This window comes from Dermacentor silvarum, chromosome 2, assembly GCF_013339745.2.
Source record: "Dermacentor silvarum isolate Dsil-2018 chromosome 2, BIME_Dsil_1.4, whole genome shotgun sequence".
Lineage (NCBI taxonomy): Eukaryota > Metazoa > Arthropoda > Arachnida > Ixodida > Ixodidae > Dermacentor > Dermacentor silvarum.
In genome coordinates, this window is record NC_051155.1 from 228,095,990 (window position 1) to 228,119,648 (window position 23,659).

Below are 23,659 nucleotides of genomic sequence, written 5' to 3' on the forward strand. Positions count from 1 at the left end.
ATGCAATTAAATAAAATCTGACGATAGGATCCGTAAAAACATCCGATATTAACTTCTTTCAGAAATTGCTTTCACCATCATCCGCATAGAAACTTAACGCAGTTTCCATTTTCATCTCTTCGAGCGCCGCGAAGATGGCTACCACTTTGAGAAAGAGAGAGAGAGAGAGATTTTAAAAGAAAAGCTGAGGGGTGAGCCTGGAACCACAATTTCTAACCAGTTACTCAGCGCAGGGGTAACCAATAGGACGTATAAAACAAAGAGAGAAAACGACGATGATGATAATTAGGCTGGAAGCACTTATTGCAGTAGCATATTCACTTTACTGTTTCTCTTTCGAAAAAGAAAAAAAAAAGTTGTCGCAGTTTCACCTGAAAGGCGAAGCATCAATTGCGATGGCAAATTTGTAGAGAGCTATACGGAGTAATTATAGTAGCTTTATCAGCTGTATAAACTTGGACATGCAGCAGCACCGGCAACACGCAGAACTGTTGTCGACGCCGTCGGCGTTTTGCCCGCGTTCGCCCAAAATGCGTGCGGCGTTGGTGACTGTTGCCGGAGCCTCTGATATAAATAGGCACTTGGTGCCGCAGCTAAACGTCGCTTCTCTTCCCTCCCCCTCCCCCCACAGCCTTTCATGCGTCGGAAGAAGGCGCGTTTGCTCTACATATATGGTGATTGTAAAGGAGGAAAGAGACGCCTACTTCTGCAGTAAGAGAGCACGGCGCAGAACGCGCGTTTGTTCTCCGCCGTGGGTTCACTCCCCGTGAAAGCGCGCGTCCCTCGCGCCCTTTCACTCGCACATACAGCGTTCGGCGGCGCGCGGCGATGATTTCATCTGCCATTGACGTCATACGGAACCTCACGGCGACGGCGACGGCGACGCCGACGGCAGAAATCTGCTTTGGAGTGTCCATATAATTGCTATCGCAATAAAAAAAAAAGAAAAGAAAACCCCAATGGCTACATGGCTTCAAATGCAAATCATTTTTTGCCACGTACCGAAAGGAAGACTTACGGAAAGGCGCCGGTTGTCGATTCGTGCCAAAGATTAATGAATAGCGCCCATCGATTGTAAACCTAAATTCTGTTTGGTGACAAATGAATATCAGTATATCGATGTAAGTAAGACTGTTAACGTTGATTATCATTCATTCTCGAATGCGTAGCTGTATTATGAGGTACTTGCCTCGCAAAAAAAGACAAAAAATCCCTTCGCTGTTTTGTAAACACACTGCGTAACTATTTCTTGGAATGCTAGAGCTATTTACTTGTCCTTGTAGATTATATCGCGTAGTGCGTTGTGCATGCATTCATTTGACTTCTTAAGCGTCTCTGAAAGTAAAAGAAAATACATCGAGAGACCCCACGCTTTGCGACGAGAACCGCGTGATTACCTCTACACGAATAACGATTATCGCGCAACGGCCATGCCTGTGTCGTACTATAGCTGCCAAGAATGGTGTGTCTCAGACATAGGCAAAATTGAGAAAGCGCACGAGAATGGAGGGCGAATCCAAACGCGAGGCTATAGTGGGGGAAGGGGGGGGGGGATGCATTACTCTGACGTCGGCCACGATCATTTACGCACGCGGCTGGAATCGATGTTCGAAGTGTCTTCCTCGCTGTCGCAAGTAGTTTTTCTCCTTTACTTTCCAAGTCAGCACGCTGAGCTGCCGCCCTTTGATCGACTCTGGGGGGGGGGGGGGGGGGGGGGGGCTTCCTGTGCCAACGCGTAATCAAGCCACGCAATTGGCGCACATTGCGCGCAGCTAAGTGGATTATAATTGCGCCAGAACCTGGAGGTCCCGCAGTTTCCTCCATACTATAGTTCCATCAAGCGAGTCGGTTCGGTAGCACGAACAACGCCTACTCACCTCCGTTACACGCTGTGCTTTCCCCTTGATGTGCACTCTCTCGCTAGATCACCCAAAAGTGGCTTCCACGGGAGACATATTAAATCTCCTATACTCGCAATATCACGAGCTCTAATGTCTTCTGGAACTTCCGTGGTGGGTCAATACAAGACGTGCTCCTTTCTTGCGAACGGCGCCTGGCGCGTCCTAAACATGTAATGTGGTCATCTCGATGAGGTAACAAAGTGTTCGGGTAGGCGTGACTGCGCAGAAGCGGCGGTGTAATGAGATGACATTACAGCATGCGCTGCTGCTGGAATGTAGCAGCTGCAGTTACATGGGTGAGAAACGGAAAAAAGCAACAGATCGCAAGGAGCCCTGCGTCAGTTAAGTCTGCGGTAATCGAAATTAATACATAGAGCTTGTCTAGAATACAGTTTAATGTTTCATATAACCTCAGTTCGAAGGGCACGAGGTTCGGGTTGGATTCCCGGGGATCGCTTCCCAATTGAAGCAAGAACTCTCTTGTACATAAATATATAAGTGGACGCTATGTCATCTATCATAGCCCAGGTGCTGTATTAGGATGTTTAAATAAATAAATAAATAAATAAATAAATAAATAAATAAATAAATAAATAAATAAATAAATAAATAAATAAATAAATAAATAAATAAATATATAAATAAATAAATAAATAAATAAATAAATGATAATTTTAGGATATACGTCTAAAGGCATGGTGTATTGTCCGTACTTGATTTAGATAACTGCTGGCAAACTACCGCTTTCAGGCATCAGTGCAAAGGTAACCGCGGCTTGCAGCGCAAAGCGATTTCAGCGAATGCTGCTATTTTCCATCCTAAAACATGTGTTTACTGTCCAGTGTAGTACTGTGCACGTTCTATTAAGCTGTCCCAAATTTGAACAGAAATGATGTGCTTTGAGGGAAACATTGATGACGCTTCATAATCGTCCTTTCAGCATAGAAATTGTTGCTTGGGCCATGGGATAACGCATAACTACAGCGATCACATCTGAAAGCTTTAATAACCTTCTTTAGCGAAAGTGACATTCTGTCTACGTATTAACACTTTGTATGTCCTTGTGTGTTATTGTTATGTCGCAGCATTCAGAGTGGGTTAGAGATAGATTTGTGTGCTGTTTTCTATATTTACTGTTGTTGTTTAAGCATGTTACCGAAATATGCTTTATTGCCCGACTGTTTGTTTGTTTGTTTGTTTTTCATATCACCTCATAATATAATCCTTTTATCCGAATGCAGCGTGAATCTACAAAGGAAACCCTTGCTGGTTTTTAGGAAAGAAAGATTTATTTCTGAGAAACTCGTATGGGTTTCCTTTGTAGCTTCATGCTGCATTCGGGTGGATGACAATTTTCTTTCATGACGCTGCCTCTACCTTGCGACTAATTTGCCACTATCATCTTTTGTCTCATTGGACTAGCTGCTGACTGTGGAGAAGCCGGCGACATAACAGTTGCCAACATTTCCAATGTCATCGGAATAAGTGACTCACTCACTGTGACAGTGCGTATAGTGCGTGTGGTTATAGCAGTGTCCAAGGCTGGTGTGTTAAGAATACCCACGGCAATAAGATTTTTCCTCCCTTATGTGACCGCTACTATAATCTTGCTCTACATGTAGCAAAGTAGCACAGTTCTGTTTACGGCGCGGCGAAGTCTGCAGTAGACTGCCGTCAAGCTGCTTCTCGTGTAGCTTGGTCTCCTTCGATGTCCTGATGAGAAACCTTCCCCTCTTGCACTTCCATCCATTTCATTATTATTTAGAGCGTCAATCGTAAAACTTTCGTTGCAACGGAACACAGCCCCTCGAGACCTTTCTTTTTTTTAAGCGAAGCTGTGTTTGCCTCTTCCCCTTGGTTTGATGTTCGTCGGCAGGTCGTCGCAGGATATATTTGTACTGGGTACAGATTGTTAAAAACGTGTACATGTCTATCCTTTTTCTCCGGGGACCGCATTTCACCCGCGAACAATTTAATGTTATCGCTCAGCGTTATAGTCACCTGCAGAATTTGTAACTGACTCGAATGTTATCGCTGATTCTAACTGTTGCCTATGTTCTCGCCGAACCCTGTGTAATCAGATCGTACGCGCTACGCGAATAGTGTCGCATTATCCGGAAAGCATGCGAGCACCAACGATCACGTTAGAATCTTGGACGAGTCACGTGTGGCTATAGCCGATGCACTTGACCCGCAGGTAAAGTACCGACGATCGACGACTGTGCTCGCCGTCCTTGGTGTGCTTGAGCGTTACTTGCTTTTCTGGGTACAAGTTTACACAATAAAGGGTTAGCTTACGTCACTCGCAGTTGTGCGAATGCCTCTTTCTTTCCCCGTCACCTACAACGTGACTATATGGACAACTTGAGCTATGCGTATGTGACCGAATAAACAACTTGCTGATGTCTGGCCTATAGCAGACCACTTGGGTCACTTTTAATGTGTCACAGGGTACGTGCAAATCATTGGCCAATCCCCTGGAATGGATGTGCCACTGTGACACGCGTGATATGAAGCCTTAAATGCAATTAGATAAGTGTCGTCGTGCTTCTCTGCGCATACATGCGTCATCAACATTATTCCCTCGACAAGAATGGTACATCGCCTTCGCCCCCGTGATGCAGACAGCTGCTGCAGGCGACGAGGTTGTGCTCATCTCATCCGCTACTTTTGCTAGCTCGCTAACTCAAACGAGCCTCGCGTCATTTAGATTCCCACATTGCCGTTGGATCTGAGTGTTTATTAATTTCTATGTCGTGATTTAGCATTCCTGTAATGCACTGCGCACAATTACGCGATTAGTCAGGCACCTCCCGTCCACAATGACCACTTGGCGTAGTAGAGATTCAGTAACGCGGCGAGGCTTTGTTTGTGTGGGCTCATGTTGCGTGCATGCAAACAAAGGGCGAATTAATTTATTTTTATTTCGTTACTCTTTAAGTCGAGGCTTGACTGATTAGACTTTCAGTTCCTCTCTTCCTGTCCACGGCTTTATCTTTCATGTACGTCAGAGACCTCCGCTATTGTCGGATTTAGTCCCTTTTCAGGTTTCGACCTGACGATCTATCGTGCGATGCTCCCCCAGTTGTGTTTGTCTTACTGATGTTCTTAATGCGCACGCCGCGGTGTTTTTCCAGGAACTTGATTCTTTTTTTTACGTGAAAGTGTACAGAAAACTAACGCCGTTACGAGGCCTCGGCATGCATGCTGAAAGCTTGCCAGTCAAGTCAACTAATATCCGCAGCTTGCCGGCGGTCTATGTGGCATCCGTGGCAGAGCGGGACATGCGGTCGAAGTTCTGGTATATTGATCGACGGGTAATTCGCTTCCGGCGCTGCCAGCATGCGTTCGCCTTCCACCTTGTACCAAATAAACGTTTGCTTTCGCAAAACTCTGCACTTGGCTCGCTCACGCTGCCAAGAGTCCAATTTCCGCCCCGTGACATGCGGTGTAACAGAGTCGAAGCAATATCTTTAGCACGCTATTTGGTGGAGGGCAAGTGTTGGAGATTGGAAGCGGCCGTCGTGTGTGTGCTTTCATCTAAAGCAATCGGTTTTTGCGATGACAAATTGATTGCCAACAATTACAATATCGGAAAGACGCAACGCGCTAGACTGCCAGATGAAACTGCGCCAGAGAAAGGTGCTTCTCAGCGGACACCACGAGACAGCGTCCGCTGTATTGCGATCAAAGTACATCTATGGGTTCCGAAACGTTAAATAATAATTTTTGGGTCGGTCAGTGACGTTAATGTTTCATTATTTTAACATTCTACTTAAGCAGACGAGGCTTCGTTGAACTTTTTGTCTAATGTGCTTCTGGGAACTTACTGTTAGTTCAGTTCAGATGCTGCGCCACTTTTAAGAGTGCTTGCTTCCGCTTCAACTGTATGGTGTAGTACAAAACCAGGGGGGGGGGGGGGGGAGTTCATAAAGAAGAAAACTACCACAGATGGGAGAGCAGCGAAGGACAAAACTCGCTGCAGGCATCTGTTGGCGGAAACGCGGGTGACCCGGTAAACACATCTGACATTTCGCAGGGGGCTGGGCAAACGGAAGCGGCCAAATTAAACGTCCTGAACGCTCCGCGCTGCGTCCTGGGACACACCCGACCTACATCGAGATTCGCCCTGTTCTTTTTCTTTTATTGTTTTTTTTTCTTGTTTTTATTTTGTCCCATTCCCTGCTCTTCTTCGTCTTCTTTTCTTGTTCATTCGCTGCCTTCTTTATTAGTCTTTTATTAGGCTGCTACCAAGTCTGCGGTCCGTTAACCTTAATGACTACAGAAACCACACACTAATGTCAAGGTACAAAACGCGAGGCATTCTAATGGTGCGTCTTGATGAAGATTATGGCACAATGATCTTTTAATGTCACTCTGTGCCACATTCCGCCGACCCACCCCCTACACGAATCCCCTTTGGGTTCTCATTTTCGACCGTGCGGCACATTAAAAAAGCAACCTGCCGGGCTCACATTAATGTTTTGTACCGTGCACTACGTACAAGCGCACACTATAGTGTCAATTAAACGCTGTGCACGCACAGAATTTAAATTACGTGAACATTTCTCCCCTATATGAGTCGGTTACCTTTAAAATAAAGACATATATTAGTAAAAACTCCTGGTGAAAAAAAAAAAACATCACATTTATTCGACGCATCGCGTATTTTAAAAGATGGTTTACTAACTTGCGTACATTCAACACAACAGATTTTCGTTGTACGCTTACTTACCAACCCATTTCTGCCACTTCACTTACTTGCTGAAACTTCAGACTTCGGTATATTACAACTCCATAGGCAGCCAAAGTTTTATTCTCTATGTCGATCATAACAAGCGTAGTCTCCGCTTGTCATGCACCGGACACACTCTCTCACATTTCGTACGGGGGAACCTGTTTTGATTCTGCATAAGTTACCGTGCGCATCTACTAATAAATACTGAGTCTGATGTTGTTTTTTTTTTTTTTTTTTGTCTCTTGCGGTTCTGCGTATGTGGCGGCAAGCAAGGGCGAATACATAAGGAAGTTAATTTCGTTAATATATATATATATATATATATATATATATATATATATATATATATATATCATGCCGGCACTCCCTCTTTTATGACATCGTGTCCCGCCGCCGAAATCGGATTACCGGTCGTAAAACTAGATTTGCGTGTCCGCCTTTTGCGAGCAGCAAGCGCACACTGCGAAGCGCAGTCGTATTCATCTCTCCTCGGCCACGCGCGTATGTTTGCCTCATCCCTAAACGCACAGTGCGCAAGATTTTCCTCTCGGTGGTCTCACTAATAACCCGGCCACTCGGACTAAGACAAAGCGTTGTAAAACAAAACGCTGTTTGCGGAAGTCCGAGAGAAGAGCCGCGGCGGCTTGATCCTCGAAGGCACTTGCAGGGAGGAAGGAAGGACGACATGCGGACTGACCAGGAACGGAGAAGACCCGCTTTTGTCTTGTCCTCCGGACAGAGAGAGAGAGGGCAAAATAAAGGAAATGGCGAAGGCAAAAGTAATTAGCTCGCGCTGAGTGTCGCTTGGACGCGCAGGCCGACATACGCGCGAGGAACACACACTCTGTTTACGCGACAGCTGAGCTAATGGATTCGCCAAGGTCGCGGGGCAACTGGCGTCCGGCCGGCTGGCCGGCCGACCGCGGCTGCGCCGCTCGGGTTATGGAGCACGCAAGCGGCCGAGCCGAAGCTGATAGCACGAGTATATATAACCAGCACGGATCTCGCCCTAGTGTTCCTGATCTTCATCGTGCTCGCCAGGCTTGAAAAGGCGTCTAAAAATCTTCCTTGTTAATCTTAATCCTTTCGCTCTCGCGTGGCCGCTTCGAGCAGCGCGCAGATGCGACAGGCCTTTTATTCTTCTTCTTCTTTTTTTTTGCGACGAACGAGAGCGCGCGATATGTGAACCCCGTCGGGAACTTAGCGAGAGCCTAGCAGAGGATTTAAGCGTGGTGGTATTCGTAATGGGCTCATATGTGATGAAAACAGGGAACGACCATAATCTTAGTTTACATATAATAAGCTTAAAGGATGCGACAGGGGTTTTGCGTAAGGGAGAAGCCAAGAAATGTTATGTAAGGAATTCAACGAACACACAATGAATGCAGCAATACCTATTAGAATGATAATATCAGTTAAAAAATATGTTTGCGCACGACGACGATGCACACGCCTACATTACATATACAGTAAAAACACCGTGATGTCAATACATTTGTGAAATTTAACGGACGACCGTGAAGGGAAGCTGTTTCAAGGACACTGCTCTGCCGTGCAATGTTTGTAGGATGGAACAGTTCCTTAAGATTATCGTCTATCGCGAAGGCATCGAGTGCCTACAATTACGAGGCCTCATAACTGCAGATCCTTGATCAGAAATCATTGATTCGGTTTCACCTCCCAAAGCAACAAAGGCTCTGTAAGAGATACCGCATGTGGAATGTTCTGAATTGGGGCTAATTTTGACTACTTAGGGTTCTTTAGCATACGCCGAGAGCTCAGTACTCGAGCGCTTTTGCATTCCTTCCACATCGGAATGCGACCGCATCAGCCAGGAATTGAATCCGCGAACACGTGCTGAGCAGCGCAAAACTGTATAGCAGCTGAGTCACCGCTGCATGCGGCGGTAATAGTGCCTAATTCCTTGACGTTGTCTGCAATCAATATCGCTCGTCACTCCGCGCACCACGAAGCATACTGAAAGCTGCGCATTCACCGTCGAGAGAACAAATTCTAAGACAAATAGGCTAAATTAAACCGAACTCCCGAACCGCGCTGTCACGGTCTCTTTGTAATGGGGTGACTGCAGCCTCCCAGATGTAATATCGAGCAGATGCTTCTTCTGTGATACGCGTGTTGCTTTCACTCTCTTTCACGACTAACACGACACCATACAAAGAAGATGAAAAAAAAAAAAAATCGTGCCGAGCGGCACCGCGCGACAGTGAAGGCGACGACATACCAGTTTGATGAAAGACCCGCGCCATTGGAAAAGACGGCCTCTCTTGGTATACGCAGCTTGCAGCGCGGAATTTGGCCTCAATGCCCCACGTGCTGCGTCAACGGCAACTATGTACCAGCACAGTCAATAACAAAGCCCCAGATATCTAGTTAGCTACTTAATATTTCTTTTCTTTCTCTTTTTTTTTTCTTGGAGAATTGCGGCTCCAACGATGGCGTCCAATAGAGTATTATCGCTCACTTGAAGATAATATTGCGTTCATCGAGTGGCTGAGCCACTCGTCGATGTTATTGCGCTACACAATGCGCCTATGTGTATAAACGAGAAACCTGTGGCGAGCGCGCACGGGTCGAAAACGTGAAAGAACGTTGGCGGAATATGAAAGCTTTCTAACTATGTAAAAATCACGGAAACAAAAAAATTGGCTGAGGTTTAACTCTTAAAAACCTAGTTATCACGAGCGCAAGGTCTGTCTGGCTTGGTTTTGCAAAGACTATGCACACAGTGTTTCATTATTGCACGCTTCCGCGCTTGGTAAGCTTCTCTATAACGTGGTAATCTGGCCTCCCTTTGCTCCGGTGTTTCAGCAGCCAACTTTGCCTTTGCTTGAGATTTCGCAGCCTGTCACAGACGGCCCAGCCGGCGCGCCATCCATGGCGAGACTGAGCGACCAAGCGCCGGTGAAGCAGCCGTTAAACCTCCGCCTAGTCACCTGTTATCTCAGCGGCGAGGCGCCGAGCGAGCGCAACTGCGATGCCTCTCCGCAGCGGATCACGTGGCGTGACGTCACACCTGTCACACTTGCGCTACGCCGGCCACTTGCGCTACGGCGGCTCAAGGTCATTGCGACGCGATGAATGACCTTGCGAGACATGGTGTAGTAAAGCTTTCGCTCTAAAACGCAATAATGATATGCCGACCAACGACGTCTTCACGTGAACATGGCTTTAAGACTAAAGAAAAGTAAACAAGCTAAATTGGGCATACCATAGCTGATTTGTGAATTACTAAAGCACACATTATCAAAACATTTTTTACAACTGTCCAAAAATGCAAGAACACGAGTGATGTAAAATAAGCAGCTACATAATATTGTAAGCGTTTTACGTATTATGCACTCTGTATACGCAACGCCGAATAATGATAATAATAATTTAAAAAAGAACAAAAAACATCAGACCACTTAGATAACAAGGCGAGACCGGGAGGGAAGCACAATTGTATTTTTAATGCGATCGCATTGATGAGCACGCCTCGCAGATTGATTGCCATCAGATTTGTTGCATTTAAGAACAAGCAGTAAAATTCTAGTGACTGGCGGTCGCAGAACAATGATTTAGGCCCTAATAACTCTAGATCTGATTGGATGAGAGAGAAAACGGGGATAGTCGATATTCTAGTTCACATTAAGCGGGAAAAAATGGTGCTGGCAGGCCATGTAATGCGTAGGATGGATAACCGGGGGACCATTAGAGTTGCAGAATGGATACCAAGAGACGGGAAGTGCAGTCGACGACGGCAGAACACTAGCGGTGATGAAGTTAAGAAATTTGCAGGTGCAAGTTGGAATCAGCTAGCGCAAGACAGGAGTAATTGGAGATCACAGGGAGAGGCCTTCGTCCTGCAGTGGACATAAATATAGGCTGATGATGATTATGGTGATGTGGATGATGAACTGTAGATCTTGAAGATATTGAACATTGAAACGACAAAAATCTAAAGTGACATTTTTGCAAATTTCTCACAGAGCAGTGAATTTATGTAACGCAGTTATGTAATCATTCGCTTAGAGAACATACAAAGCGCCTAAGATTGGCATATTACACATGACTAAGGTATACGCGTATTTTTGTTAGTAAATGTTTTTAAAACTGAAGGCGCGTCCTGCACGGAGCGATAAAGTTGTAACAGTTGTAAAAGAGTGAAAAACGCCCACCGGAAAATGGAAAATAAACAAGCATGCGTGTGAATATGAATTTAACAATTTTAGCTGATCTTTAATGCTTTCAACAGCATAAAGTACCATATCGCGAGCGTCAGTCACTGCAAGATCAGATTTCTTTTTCTTCTAAACACGAGGAAATTTATTAGAATCCACGAACACGGTTACGTGTCCACTGGTTGCGTATTCAATTCAGTGTTATTCACAAAACACATCAAAGTACATTCTAGTAACTTCATTACACAGGAACAAGCCCCAACGTAAAAGGCTGCAAGTGGGACCTCCTACGCACAAATAATAATATGCAAATACAAAAGATTACAGACGTGATGAGTAGTACAGTTAAAATAAAAACAATCTAGAAAAGTATCGAGCAAGGAAATGACAAAATATGCGCAGAGAAGTAAGTATCACGAAAAATAATAATAAAAAACAAATGACGGGAGGAGAAAAAAAAGAAAGAAAATATCAGTAGGAAACTTTAGCAGGCAGCCGATGCAAAATGTCTGATTTTATGAATATTATGTAAAATACATATGGTCGCAAGAATAAGTAAAAAATATACAGAGAACAGCGAACAGGTACATATACAAATGATTAACTAGATAGAAAGCTAAATATATACGCTTTGCAGTTGATTAGTCATTGTGTTAGCCGTCAATTGCTGAATCTATTTGACGATGAATGTCAACATTATTGCGATTAGCATTGAAGCAATGTAGCCACACATCGTATTTCCAAATTCTTCGGTGTAGCCGACGATGATGATGATAATGAAACGGTTATGGTGATGATAATGATGTTGCCTTATTGATGCCGACTTTTTTTCACTTCTCTGTAGCTGGTTTGTCTTGTCTTGACCCCAAATACTGGCTCATGCCCACTACGGGGACGATGAATGTCAACATCATTGCGATTAGCATTGAAGCAATGTAGCCACACATCGTATTTCCAAATTCTTCGGTGTAGCCGACGATGATGATGATAATGAAACCAAGAAGAACCAGGCGGTTTCAAGTATGTCTATTAAAACAAAAACTAAATTTGCATTGCAGAGCGTGGGTTTAAGAAATGTAATTTAGAAAATAGAAGAAGATACTGTTAAGAACTTTGAGATAAAATAATTTAACATAAAGAAATGAAATAATAGGAATAATTGATAATTTTAGAAATGTAGCAAGGTAATCTTGCGTCTCCAAGAAAATTGTGAATTGCGAGAAAAGCATCCCTGTGGCTGGATCCCATTGAAGTCACCCCAAACGAAAGAATCGTTGGCGAGGTTAGCGATAGCCCAAGTTGTCGAAATGAAATTTCTAAGAGTCTTCTTTGTCTTAAAAATCGGTAGCACGAGAGAAAAGTCACAGGCCTGCTCGGCACACGCAGCACAGTCACAGCGTAAGCTGGTTGAGCGCTGCAAGAGTAGCTCCAATTTTGGCTCCACGCACAACAGGGCCTTTGCGGCAAAGTGTCTTCGCCTCGATTTTCACGAGAACGATCTGAACTGTCCGCCCGGCGTCGACGGCGAGCTGCGGCTTGTATAATGCTCTCTGCACAGCAGTCTGCTGAGCCCGATGATGCCTGGTTGTAGCCGCGCACGTAGCTCTACGATTCGCTTCTTCAGCAGCGGTTCGTACCTTGCGAGGAGACGTCATAACGTGTACCGAAGAGGTACCCAGAATACGTGGCGCAGTGTTGATTGCGCGCCTCGTCTGAATCGCATCTCGTCGCCTGCGCGCGCGGCGGTTGCAGGCACTTTAACTAGATGGCGCCAACCACACTGGCGGAGGCTTGGGTCGTCTGCGCCTGCGCCGTGCGTTTAAAAGGAATATTTCTGCTGCGTGATAGCAAGCGCTTGCGTGGCTCAGTGGTAAAGTATCCGACTCCCACGCAGCGGGCCTGGGCTCGATCCCGGCGAAGAGCGGGTACTTCTTTTCGCGTTTCCGGCGATAGCGGTTACGGCCAAACGCTGGCGGCGGCATCATCGCGAACCGAAACGGCTATTGGAATGAGCCCATAACAGCTTACGCTGTAAAAAATGCTCAATAGATTCAAGTGCATTGCAAAAAGAACACTGAGAGGACACAGCGAGACCAGGGATTCGTGTAAGCAAGAATTTAGAGGCGGTGTACGGCATCCTAATTTTGTGAAGGAAACTCCAAACAGCCTTGAAGGACACCAAATATTATTCCACGGTAAACAAATATGGTGGAATTCAGAAGACGACGTTAAAATGGATTTTGCGATATAGAGAAATTTCTGTACCTAGCCGCGGTTACATAAGCTGATGTCTGCGAAACAGATATGACAGGGCCATTGAGGGATGCTCGTCCGAGTGAATCAGTCATTTCATTCAAGTGCGACGCACGATGTCCTGCTACCCAAAGCAAGTATACTTGCCGTAAGTACGGAGGAACCATTGAACAAAAATGTTCGCAGAATTCTTGAATTTGTAGATGCAGTAAATATTGTGCATACAGACAGCGCTAATACATTGGCTAATAATCCTGCATGAAATATTGGTTTGAAGTTGGAAAGGCAAAGAGAGTAAGACCATTGAAGAGACTCAGAGAAGATCCCCACTCCTGCCTTCTCATTGCACAGAGAAGCGTCAGTAGCTGGCTAGCTTAGGTGGCCTTGTAATTTATTAATTAAAATTTTGCTAGGCAATAGTTTAGCACGATTTGGAAATATGTACAGCACTAATACAACACAAACAGCACAGCACTTTTACTAACATTTAATGACATGCAAAACTCATCTAGCCATGTCTCAAGCCTTCCTAAGTAAGTCTACAACGACTGGTGTAGGGAGTGTATATTAGTTGCGGATGTAAAAAAATGCGAGATCGTCCACATAAAGATAAATGTGTACTTCCCGAGACAAAGGAATTGTGCTTAGCAAAATGTTAAATAAGATAAGTGGAAGAACGACACCCGTGTGTTCCTGTCTGCTTGCATTTAGACGTCGAAATACCGCGCGTAGATAACAATAAAACTCCCTATCTTATAAAGTCATAATATGCAAGCGGTTGTACACTTCGGGAAATTCGTTTACTGAAGTTTACTGAATAGAATAAGATATCCTACAGTGTCGTATGCTTTTGCTAGATCTATCGTCGCTAAAGCTGCGTACTCTCATTTGCGACGAGCAAGTTTAATCCGGCTCTCTAGATCTAGATGGGCGCACCATGTGGAGTGTCCCGGACAAAATCCAATCTGAGAAGGATTGAGAAGTGTATCGTCTTGCGTAAAATTTGTTATCCTACCACGAACAACCCTTTCTATTAATTTTACGACATTGGAAGTAAGAGAAATTGGTCTTATGTTGTCTGGGTCAAGTCCAGCAGCTTTTCTTGCTTCAACGGTGGCATACCTTTAGGTATACCGTCCACTCTCTTGGAACCCAGGAATTTTTGAGAGAAAAAATGTTACCATATTTAGTAGGGGTCAGGCGCATAATCAAACAAAGCTTTCAGCATTCCTGTTGTAATTCCATCTGGGCCTAGGGCTGACGCTGGCAATAATCTAATAATGTCCACAAGCTCTGTCGGTGTTACTTCTACAAAGTCGTCTCCAAAGGGAGGTTTCGATACTCCTGTCGGCAATTTATGCGTGAAACGTCGCGCTAGACCTTGAGAAACTTTCTCAAGTGACTTTGATAACAATTGTGTTGATAGAACGACAAAGTCGATATTCACTGGCGCCGGTATAACTTTACGGGATCGAAGAAATTTGCACAGTGCTCTTTTTATTAGCAGACTTCGAAAGATATGTGTAATGTTTTGAATCATATTCGTCTTTAGCTTTTGAGACTGTTCCTTTAAATGCAGCAACTACATATGTATAATCAGCCCAATTACCAGGCCATCGGTTATCTAAAAGTTTTTTCCATGCAACTTTTCGACGTCTAACATCTCGCTCGCCGTCAGAATTTCACCAAGGACAATATGATCCACCCTTATTAGATGGTAAGAAAAAATCAGACTTTTTTGATGATTGTTTTAGAATTGAACAAATCATTATTATCCACCTCCCTGCCTTCCTGAGCATTTAAAGCCGATTTTAACGCATTAAAAATTGAATGTATAACAAATGTGCGCACATGACTGTCTAAACAAGTTACCGTGGTTCAAATTCAATTCTATAATTATACCGCAGATGATCACTGCTTGTACCGACGTCAACAGCTAGTGTTCCAGGAGGTGACAAAAACGCTCGAGCTAGCACACGTAAGATCTAGAGCAGAGCGTGACTGACCCCGAACGAAAGTATGTATGGTCTTGAATTTAAAGAGGAGAAATGATTCGATAAAACCCAATCCCACGAGCGTTTGCCACAGGTATCCGTTCGGAAATCCCACGATACATAGCTGACTTCTTAAACTTTCAGTTGCCGGATTCTTGTCTCTTCTTCTGCTTGTCTATCTGGGTGGCGCGTGCCCATTCCCTAGGGTTGGCCAAAAATGTTCGCATACCTAATGTAAGTGGGTGTGAGCCAATAACAGAGAGGACAAACAAACACACATGCATTTGCACACGCCCAAGTTGTCTATTCAGGCACATAATTAACCCAGTGGAGCATGCCGTGTTGCGCATACCCAATGGCACAGGTTGGCGTGAAAGAAGTTAGATACGGACATACCGAAAAGCGCGTTAAGTTCATAAAGCGCGCTAATCGCAATAAAATTTGGCTTATATTTCAAGGGCCCGGTCTAAACTTTTCTCTTAAATGTTACGCTCGGACCAGGAACCACGTTGCTGTTTGTTTTGCCTTCACAAACCTGGAATGACGGATCTGTGGTCATCAGAATTCGAAAGGTTGAATTGCGACGCGATCGAAGCTAGGTCTAGGAGAGAAAATGGCCGGCGCAACCGGAAAGCGTTTCGTGCCAGAAACACGTCGTCCACCAATTCGCATACCAGACGGGGCGCCGTGTAGGCCATGGATCCGTGATTTCACCTGTTTTTGCGGCCCACCGTTCCGGGTGACGCAAATAGAAATAACTTTAGAAAACGACTCCGCCTACCTCCGTAAGCCATTTTTTTCCCGTTACCGAGGCGTTTTGCACGCCGGCTCTGATGCCATGTCGACATCTGTTTTCAACGATCAGCGAACGTACAACTCCCTACGGAGAGATTTCGCAACAGCTTATAAGTCGTTTCTCTCACTCTCTTTACCTGATTTTATCTCTTCTTTATTTTACCATTGTGCAGAAATAAAAAGGTGGAAGGCGCGGGAGCCGGTAGGAAGACCGAGTCACGAAGAGGACAATGAGAATTAAGAAGAAAAGATCGTGACTGGCACCGACGTCGCACGGTGACAAAAGACCCTTATTTCATTTTAATTCGATTGAAGAAACGAAGATTGTCGTTGACGTCGAGAGAATAATAGTGCAGCCGAGTTTGAAAGGCCTTGAAACCCCTTCTCTCGCGTTTCAGTGATTTTTTTTTTTTTTTTGACAGATTAGCCCATGCACGCGCTCACTTCTGCATCCGCATACAGAAATCGCTATTGGCAGGTTTTCTGGAGCGGAATAGCGAAATCACAATCTAGTCGGCGAAACGAAAGAAGAAGAGACATGCGATTGATTTTCATCCACCCGCTTCAGTGTGTGTAGCGTGGGTGATCCACGGAAGCAAGCGTGCATATTCTTGCAATGACTATACGCTGTATACCTATAGATTGGATGCTTGTACGCTAAGTAGGACACAGGCCTTAGCCAGAGTATAGGTTTTATGAAGTTCGCGTTTTAGTGTACCTTGTGTATGCTTGTGTGCGTACGTGCTTGTCTCTGTGTTTGTGTTTGTCTGTCGGTTTGCACTGGGGTTCGTGCGTCTTTTTCCGCCCTGCTCGTCTCTTTCACCCATCATCATGGAAATCTGCAGCACCATGCCAAGTTTGTAGGCCCAGGCGAATACGTTATTCAAAGGCGAGTGTCTTTAGGGAAATATGTAACGGCAGCGTCGGCGAACGACCTAGAGCTTCAGACCACGATTACTACATCGAAACTGTGGCGCTGCAGTCGTGGCAGTCACTGTAGTAATGATGGCTTACAGCCATTTTTAGGCGATTTGACATGGATTCCTTCAGAAAACACAATTAAACTTTCTTTACTGCTCATTGTGGTTCAGCTTTGCTGCATGCGCCAGTCGGAAAGCGTTTCTTTTGAGAATGGTGCGAGTGTGGCGCTCACAATTTATGCAATCACATAATTTTCAGCACACATGTCTCGACGCCTTTGAGTGTGCGTGTCGATAGATCCAGCTGACATCTGAACAGTAACACTGACAATGCGTTATTAGGTATTTCTGATACTTTAAAGGGGCCCTGAAGCACTCCTCGGGCTTGGTGAAAGAGCATAGCCCGCGGGAGCAATCTTTGCTGTCGTACGCGGTGCGGGGAGCTCGCAAGCGGATCGCGAAGTCACCGTTCTCATAAAATCTCTCTTTTCAACAGAAGCCATGATCCTCACTCTTTTCTGTGAGCTTTATTTCGTAATCAAGCACATTACAATACGCGGCTGCTATTGGTCGCTGCGGTCGGCTACACCGCGGCCGCCGCGGGCTGCCGCCACGATTCCACTGGCTAAGCGCACTGCGGCTCGCTGAGGACAACAGCGTTTGGCTTACGTTTAGCGCGTCGTAGGAACCAAATTGGAAGTCGTGGCGTCTACGTTAACATCCACAATAAAATTTAACCTGCACGCTACGGCAACATTTCGAAGGCGGAGCGTTGTGGCCACGCCCCACCTCGCCGTAGTGTTCGCAGTGAAAGGCATTGAAGAAGGAGTGGGAGCACAGCGGAGGCCGTGTTTGCTTGCCAATAACTCCGCTTCTGCTGAACGCATTGAAGTGCTTTTCGCGGCAAACTATTTCTGAAATAGCCTATTTTCACTTTAAGTGTATTTATCCACTTAAATAAAAAGTGGTTCAGGGCCCCTTAAAATGTTCGTGTTACTTTTGTGATTACGTGGAAAGAAGTAATTAGAGGTTTTAATCCAAAAGGGTGAGGCTTAGACAAAGCCACGCATTACCCATAATTATTATGCATCGATATGTTGGATGAAGCTCTCTACTGGCAATGCATGCAGACTCATACTACCACTAGATTTTCTTCTGGTACTCTTATTACGAGCCTTTATGGCGGAAGATGTGTCAGCTCTTTTTAAATGCCACTTTGCGGTGCCCACTCCTCTTAGAACTCGGAACAATTCTCACCGTTACTTCAGTCTGGGCGAACGAAAATATTTCTAATTAACAGCCAATTGCATGTTCCTAAGTTCATGTATACGAGAACTTAAGAACTCGCACTATATTACGTGACGCTTGCGGTTGAAAGGATACGCCACAATCGCTGCCGTTGCCGTGAGTGGCACTAGCTAACACTCCCAGGGCTAATCATGTGCACGTACACGAATATCCAAGCAAGTTGACGGGATGGTAGCCGCCATGGTATACGTTAAAGAGGTACTGACCTGATATTTTTTACTATTCAGTTTTTTGTTGTTGCTAAATGAAGGTCTGAGATATCTAAATCCTAAAAAAAAGATATTGGCAAGTATCAGGGCACCGTAATTAATTTAACATAACACCGCGTTTACAGGCAGTTTCGGTTTCGTTTCCCAGGAGGATACTGTGTCGTGACGACACGACACAGCATGTGGTCACGTGGGAGCAGGACATAGCGACGTTTTGACACTCGCTGCCGCTTGTTCGGTCCCCTCCTGTGCTGCTGCTAGTTGGGAAGGATGACGTGGCCAAGGTGTCCTTGGTACACTCCTTAATATTCCTACATTTAAACTAAAATGAACAGTTCTAGTTTCCTATACGCTTTCCCTGGCTTCATCTGTCTTCTCGATATGGTCGTAACTAACGAAAAATGGAACGCCTCGGTTCTCCCGATTCTTCTCGTTCATTTCTAGATATTCGTATTCGCGTCTCGTTCGCCAACTATGTGGCACGTCGAAAGCTCTGTCAGCGGCACTTCTGTGCCTGCTCGTCGCTGGGCCAGAAGCGGGCATGCGTGGCTCGCGTATCTTAGAAGCCCATTTTCGCCGGCCGCTTCTGCTCTGATTGACTCATCTATATACACTTGCCGCGAAGCACGCAGTCCGTCAACGGGTTGTTTTCGTTGCCAGTCACGACGATATGCAGTATCTAGCACTGGATACGTAACTCTGCGATTTGCGCTCCCGGTAAGCGCGTGGCGCTCACCTCGAAACGAAAAGGCACGGCCGCTTCGCCCAGGGCGTCCATCAACCGGCGGTGCACAGGTCCCAGCTGCATGGCATACAGGGCACGGCCGGGGGATCTGCAAAATGGGAGTGGTGGCGGCACGCGGACGTGAGCGAACTGCCGACGATTCCCGCAGGCCCATCGCTATGCTTGTCGAACGTGCGCGATAATGGGGAGGGCAGGGGAGGGAGTGCTGGCTCAACCCCCCCCCCCCCCCTTTTTTTTTTTTTTTCACCCACGTCTTCAGAATGACTGCCATTGGAGACACTTTGGCCGGATGGCTCAGCGGTGGGCAAGTAAGCGTTCCACCCCCCTCGTCCAATCCTCGAAGCACTTGTGACACCCTTGGCTCGCGTGCATGGAGTGATGAAGTGCGTCAGGTTAGTAAGAAAGGGATGCATCGTATTCGAAGCAACAGCAAACTGCGGAGATATGCGCGCCCATAAAGGATGATGGACATTGCCAGCGAAGATAATGAAACGCCCTAGTTTTGCTCCATTTGTCCTATTTATTGGTTTTACTAAGTGGTTACTGAGCTCACGAGGTAGACAGTGGACTATAGACTCGCAGCCGTCTACATGCACTGTACACCTTGCAGGCGTTGTAGTTGAAAGATTGACATCGGTGAATCGAAGAGACCGACAAACTTGACGGGTCGGCTGGGAGGAAGTTGAGTTTAGCGACCTCTCCGCTGCGACAATGGTTTCTCATTAGGGAGTTGTCACGCAGAATTTTCGCGCAGAGGCACTTAGTCATGCAGCATATCTTTTGGTTCGGCAAAATTAAGCAGGTGCATGCCAACGAATTACCGTGTAATCTTCTTTCTTGATGAGCTGTGAACTATGGCACGTGAGAAATGTTATCTGTATAGCTGCGGATGCAACGAGGTAGGGCTCAATGTACAGCAATTCTGGTGCGAATACGTTCGAGCAATGCTGCACATTTCGTTCCTAGAAACGTCTTGCGGTTGCTTACAGAGAAATGGAATCGATCGCGCCGTGTTGTGCGCAAATTACGCCAAGGCAAATAGTTGGAGCGAGAAAGCCTTTGCAGAAGAATAAAAGGCCACGAGAAGTCTACAAGGAACCTGGAGTGGCCAGAGGACAAAGCTAGTGTGTTGTCCTCTTTCACTGTCCTTCTGTCATACTCTTTCAATGTCCTATCACAAGTTAGCCGTTTTCTTCCTCTATACAGAAGTGAGAAGTGATGATATCATAGAGGTACGTACTTGGGCGGTTCCGTGGTGGAGGATCCGGTGGCGGCTTGCGGGGTGCGGGGCGAGCTGGGCTGCTCGTGGCAGAGCTGCGTGTGTCCCAGGTAGACCTCTCGGCAGAGCGTCATGCCCAGGATCTCGTCCTCCTCGCGGCCGTACCGGAACCGGCCCACCAGCGCCACCAGGAGCCGCTCATTGGGCTGCAGCTGGTCGGCATCGAGCACCACCACGCCCTCTGCGAGACGCGAGAGGAACCACTCGGTGACCTTATACGCACTTATATAAAGAGCACGCGCTTAAAGCGGCACTACTAAGCGACCTGTATCAGTGTCACACTGATACAGGCGCCGCGGTTCCGGCGCATAATTTGTGGCAGGGACATCGCCTTTCGTGTTTTCTGATAGTAATCAATATTTTACCACCAAATGAATGAAAATAGGTTTTGAAGCAATACGTTGCCCAATTTAAACAGTTTTTTTTAAACCCGCCGTGGTAGCCAATTGGCTTTGCGTTACTGAGCGCGATGTCGCGGGTTCGTTTTCCGGCCGTGGTGGCCGCATTCTGATGCGGGCAGAATGCAAGAAAGCTCGTGTACAGTGCTTTGGGTGCGCGTTAATTACATACCAACACAGTTTATGTTCACCACTGCTATTATATATAAATCAGAAATATTGCTGAAAAAAAGTCGCAAGTTCGCGCAAAAGGCGAAGCTTCAGTTGCGATAGCAAATTAGTAGAGAGCTGTACGGAGTAAGGATAATAGTTTTATCGGCTGTATTAACTTGGACACATTCGCTTACTAACTGAATTAACAAGCATGGTGTCAGCGCGCAGAAGCAAACATGAACAGATCACATTCCATGACCACAGCAGGCAACCGCTGTTAGAACGCTGGCGTGAGCAAGCGCGCCTGCAGCAGCGAGCGAAAGTTCGTGCGGTCTATCGCTTCAACGGCAACTGAGCGGCGAAAGCACAGCGCATACAAAGGTAGGAGTCGTGTGCAGATCGCTTTCAAGATACGGTACGCGCGACCGCCCGCATCCTCGCAGAGTACAAGTACACAGTTGCTGACAGAGTAGAAGCCGCACCCCTCACTCCCGCGCTGCCTTCCAGCTTTCCTCCTTTCACGTGGGAGTCGCCAGTCACATTTGGTGCCGCAGCTAAACGTCGCCTCCCCTCCCTCCATCCCTCCCTCCCTCTCTCTGTCCCATCACCCCACGGCCTTTCGCACAATCGAAGACGTCGCGTTTGCTCTCCGCCGTGCGTTCGCTCTCCGTGAAAGCGCGCGTCCCTCGCGCGCTTTCACTCGCACATTCAGCATACGGTGCGCGGCGCCAATTTTATCGGCCTTGTACTTCATACGGAACCTCACGGCGATGGCGATGGCAACGACGACGACGACGCCGACGGCAGAAATCCGCTTGGAGTGTCCCTATAATTGCTACTGCAATAAAAAAATTTGAAATTAAGGTCACTGTTTGTTCACTGAGAAGAGGACACTGCCGTATACATTTTGTATCGAATCACCGATATGTTTTGAAAAAGACAAGTCTACTTGTCCAAACGTTGGCTCCTGCTTTCACCTTGTTCTCGTTTTGCTCATCGTCTCCTATATACTTGTAATATGAGACACCACTCTCTCCCTTCGACAAACGCTCGCTCACGCACACGCACACTGGAAAACAAAGTGAAATGAGTGTACGGCTTTTTAAAGTGTAATCTTCAGAATAACAAACATTTCCACATAAATTCATGCTTGTAATAAAAGTTCTGCACTTTGTACAGGAAGCAATAGAGTATGTATGCACCCAGTGCACAGTAGAAGGAGCTTTTACCTCAGCGTCTTTCATTCGCAGTGTGTTGGCAAAATCAAAACAAATGGCACCAGAACTCACCGACGGGCTCCGTGCAAGTTCCCAGATCACAGAATTCCCGTTTCTCCATGTATAAGGTAACCTGCGAGAGACCGAAAGGGTGAAGAAACGTTAGCAACATATTGCCTAATGATTTTAACGATTTCAATTAGGTGACGGCAAATGGCGACACATAAAAAGACAGCAACATTTGCTTCGAAAAGTCATTCCTATTACATGCAAAGTACTACTTGTGAATCTTCCTTGAGTAGCCGGCTCCTAAATTCAGCGTTACACTAATGGGTTTTCGATCAGAACATTTGAAGCGCGCATAATGGTCAAGCTTTCGTTTCACCGTGCTCGAAAACACATTGAATATATTCATAGCACTTGTAAGACGGGGAAATATTCACGTAAGAAAAAAAGAGTGAAAGCTGTTGGAACTTCTGCCTGGCTTTAGACGCAGCCATTACGTTTGCTCAGCCTCCTCTGACAGACAACCCACCAGAAAAGGAAAGGTGAAGACGCAAAGAAGTGAAGTTAAGGAAGGTGAATTCGGTTTGCTAACTACGACTAGAAACGGCCGAAGCAAACAAAACATAAAAAACAGCAACGTATAATTCGCGTGAAATAAATTTCGCCGCACAGCAAAAGCTAATCCCACATGCGTATTTGTCTTCGGCAAACTGAAGCAGATTGTGCTCTTTTATATGAATAGCGATAGATGTTTTCAGTCATGATTCAACTGTTTTGACAGTGACGATCGATTAGTGCTTTACCTGATAATGAGGATAACATGTATAAAAACAAGTATACATTAAGTCACAATAAACAGACAATGAAGCATCAGGAACCATCGGGACAAATAATTGTTTACTCGAAGTGCGCTGAAATAATAAACTGCATGGGAATTAAAGTGGACGATAGATATAACTTTGCACAGACGGGAATTATACCCACATCTACTGCATTACGCCCGAAGGTGCTTTACAAAGTATATGCTAACGCGGCGACCATTCTCCAGCCCACTTATTGGGTATTTGTGTATGTGCACGTAAGATAGTGTACAATCACTGCATTCTACCGGTGCTAACATATGGGGCAGAAACTTGGAGGTTAACAAAGAAGCTGGAGAAAAAGTTAAGGACCGCACAAAGAGCGATGGAACGAAAAATGTTAGGCCTAACGTTAGGAGACAGGAAGAGAGCGGTGAGAATCAGAGAGTAAACAGGAATAGCCGATATTCTAGTTGACATTAAAATTAAAAAAATTGAGTCGGGCAGGCCATGTAATGGGTAGGATGGAGAACCGGTGGACCATTAGAGTTACAGAATGGATACCAAGAGAAGGGAAGCGCAGTCGAGGACGGCAGAAAACTGGGCGGGAGTGATGAAGTTAGGAAATTTGCAGGCGCAAGTTGGAATCAGCTAGCGCAAGACAAGGGTAATTGGAGATCACCGGGAGAGGCCTTCGTCCTGCAGTGGACATAAATATAGGCTGATGATGTAAGATAGTAGACAACAAAGCATAGAATAGAG

General features: G+C 45.8%; 1 protein-coding gene across 1 annotated transcript in view; it reads right to left on the reverse strand.

Annotated features, from left to right (window-relative positions):
* LOC119442814 (phosrestin-2-like) overlaps nt 1–23,659 on the reverse strand; it is a gene marked incomplete at its 5' end in the record, with an annotated part of 309,788 nt that overhangs the window by 34,573 nt on the left and 251,556 nt on the right. The window contains 3 exons of the mRNA XM_037707847.2: nt 19,036–19,132; nt 20,285–20,504; nt 22,164–22,224. Of these exons, the coding sequence (XP_037563775.2) occupies nt 19,036–19,132; nt 20,285–20,504; nt 22,164–22,224 (378 nt within the window). The remainder of the gene's footprint in view (nt 1–19,035; nt 19,133–20,284; nt 20,505–22,163; nt 22,225–23,659) is intronic.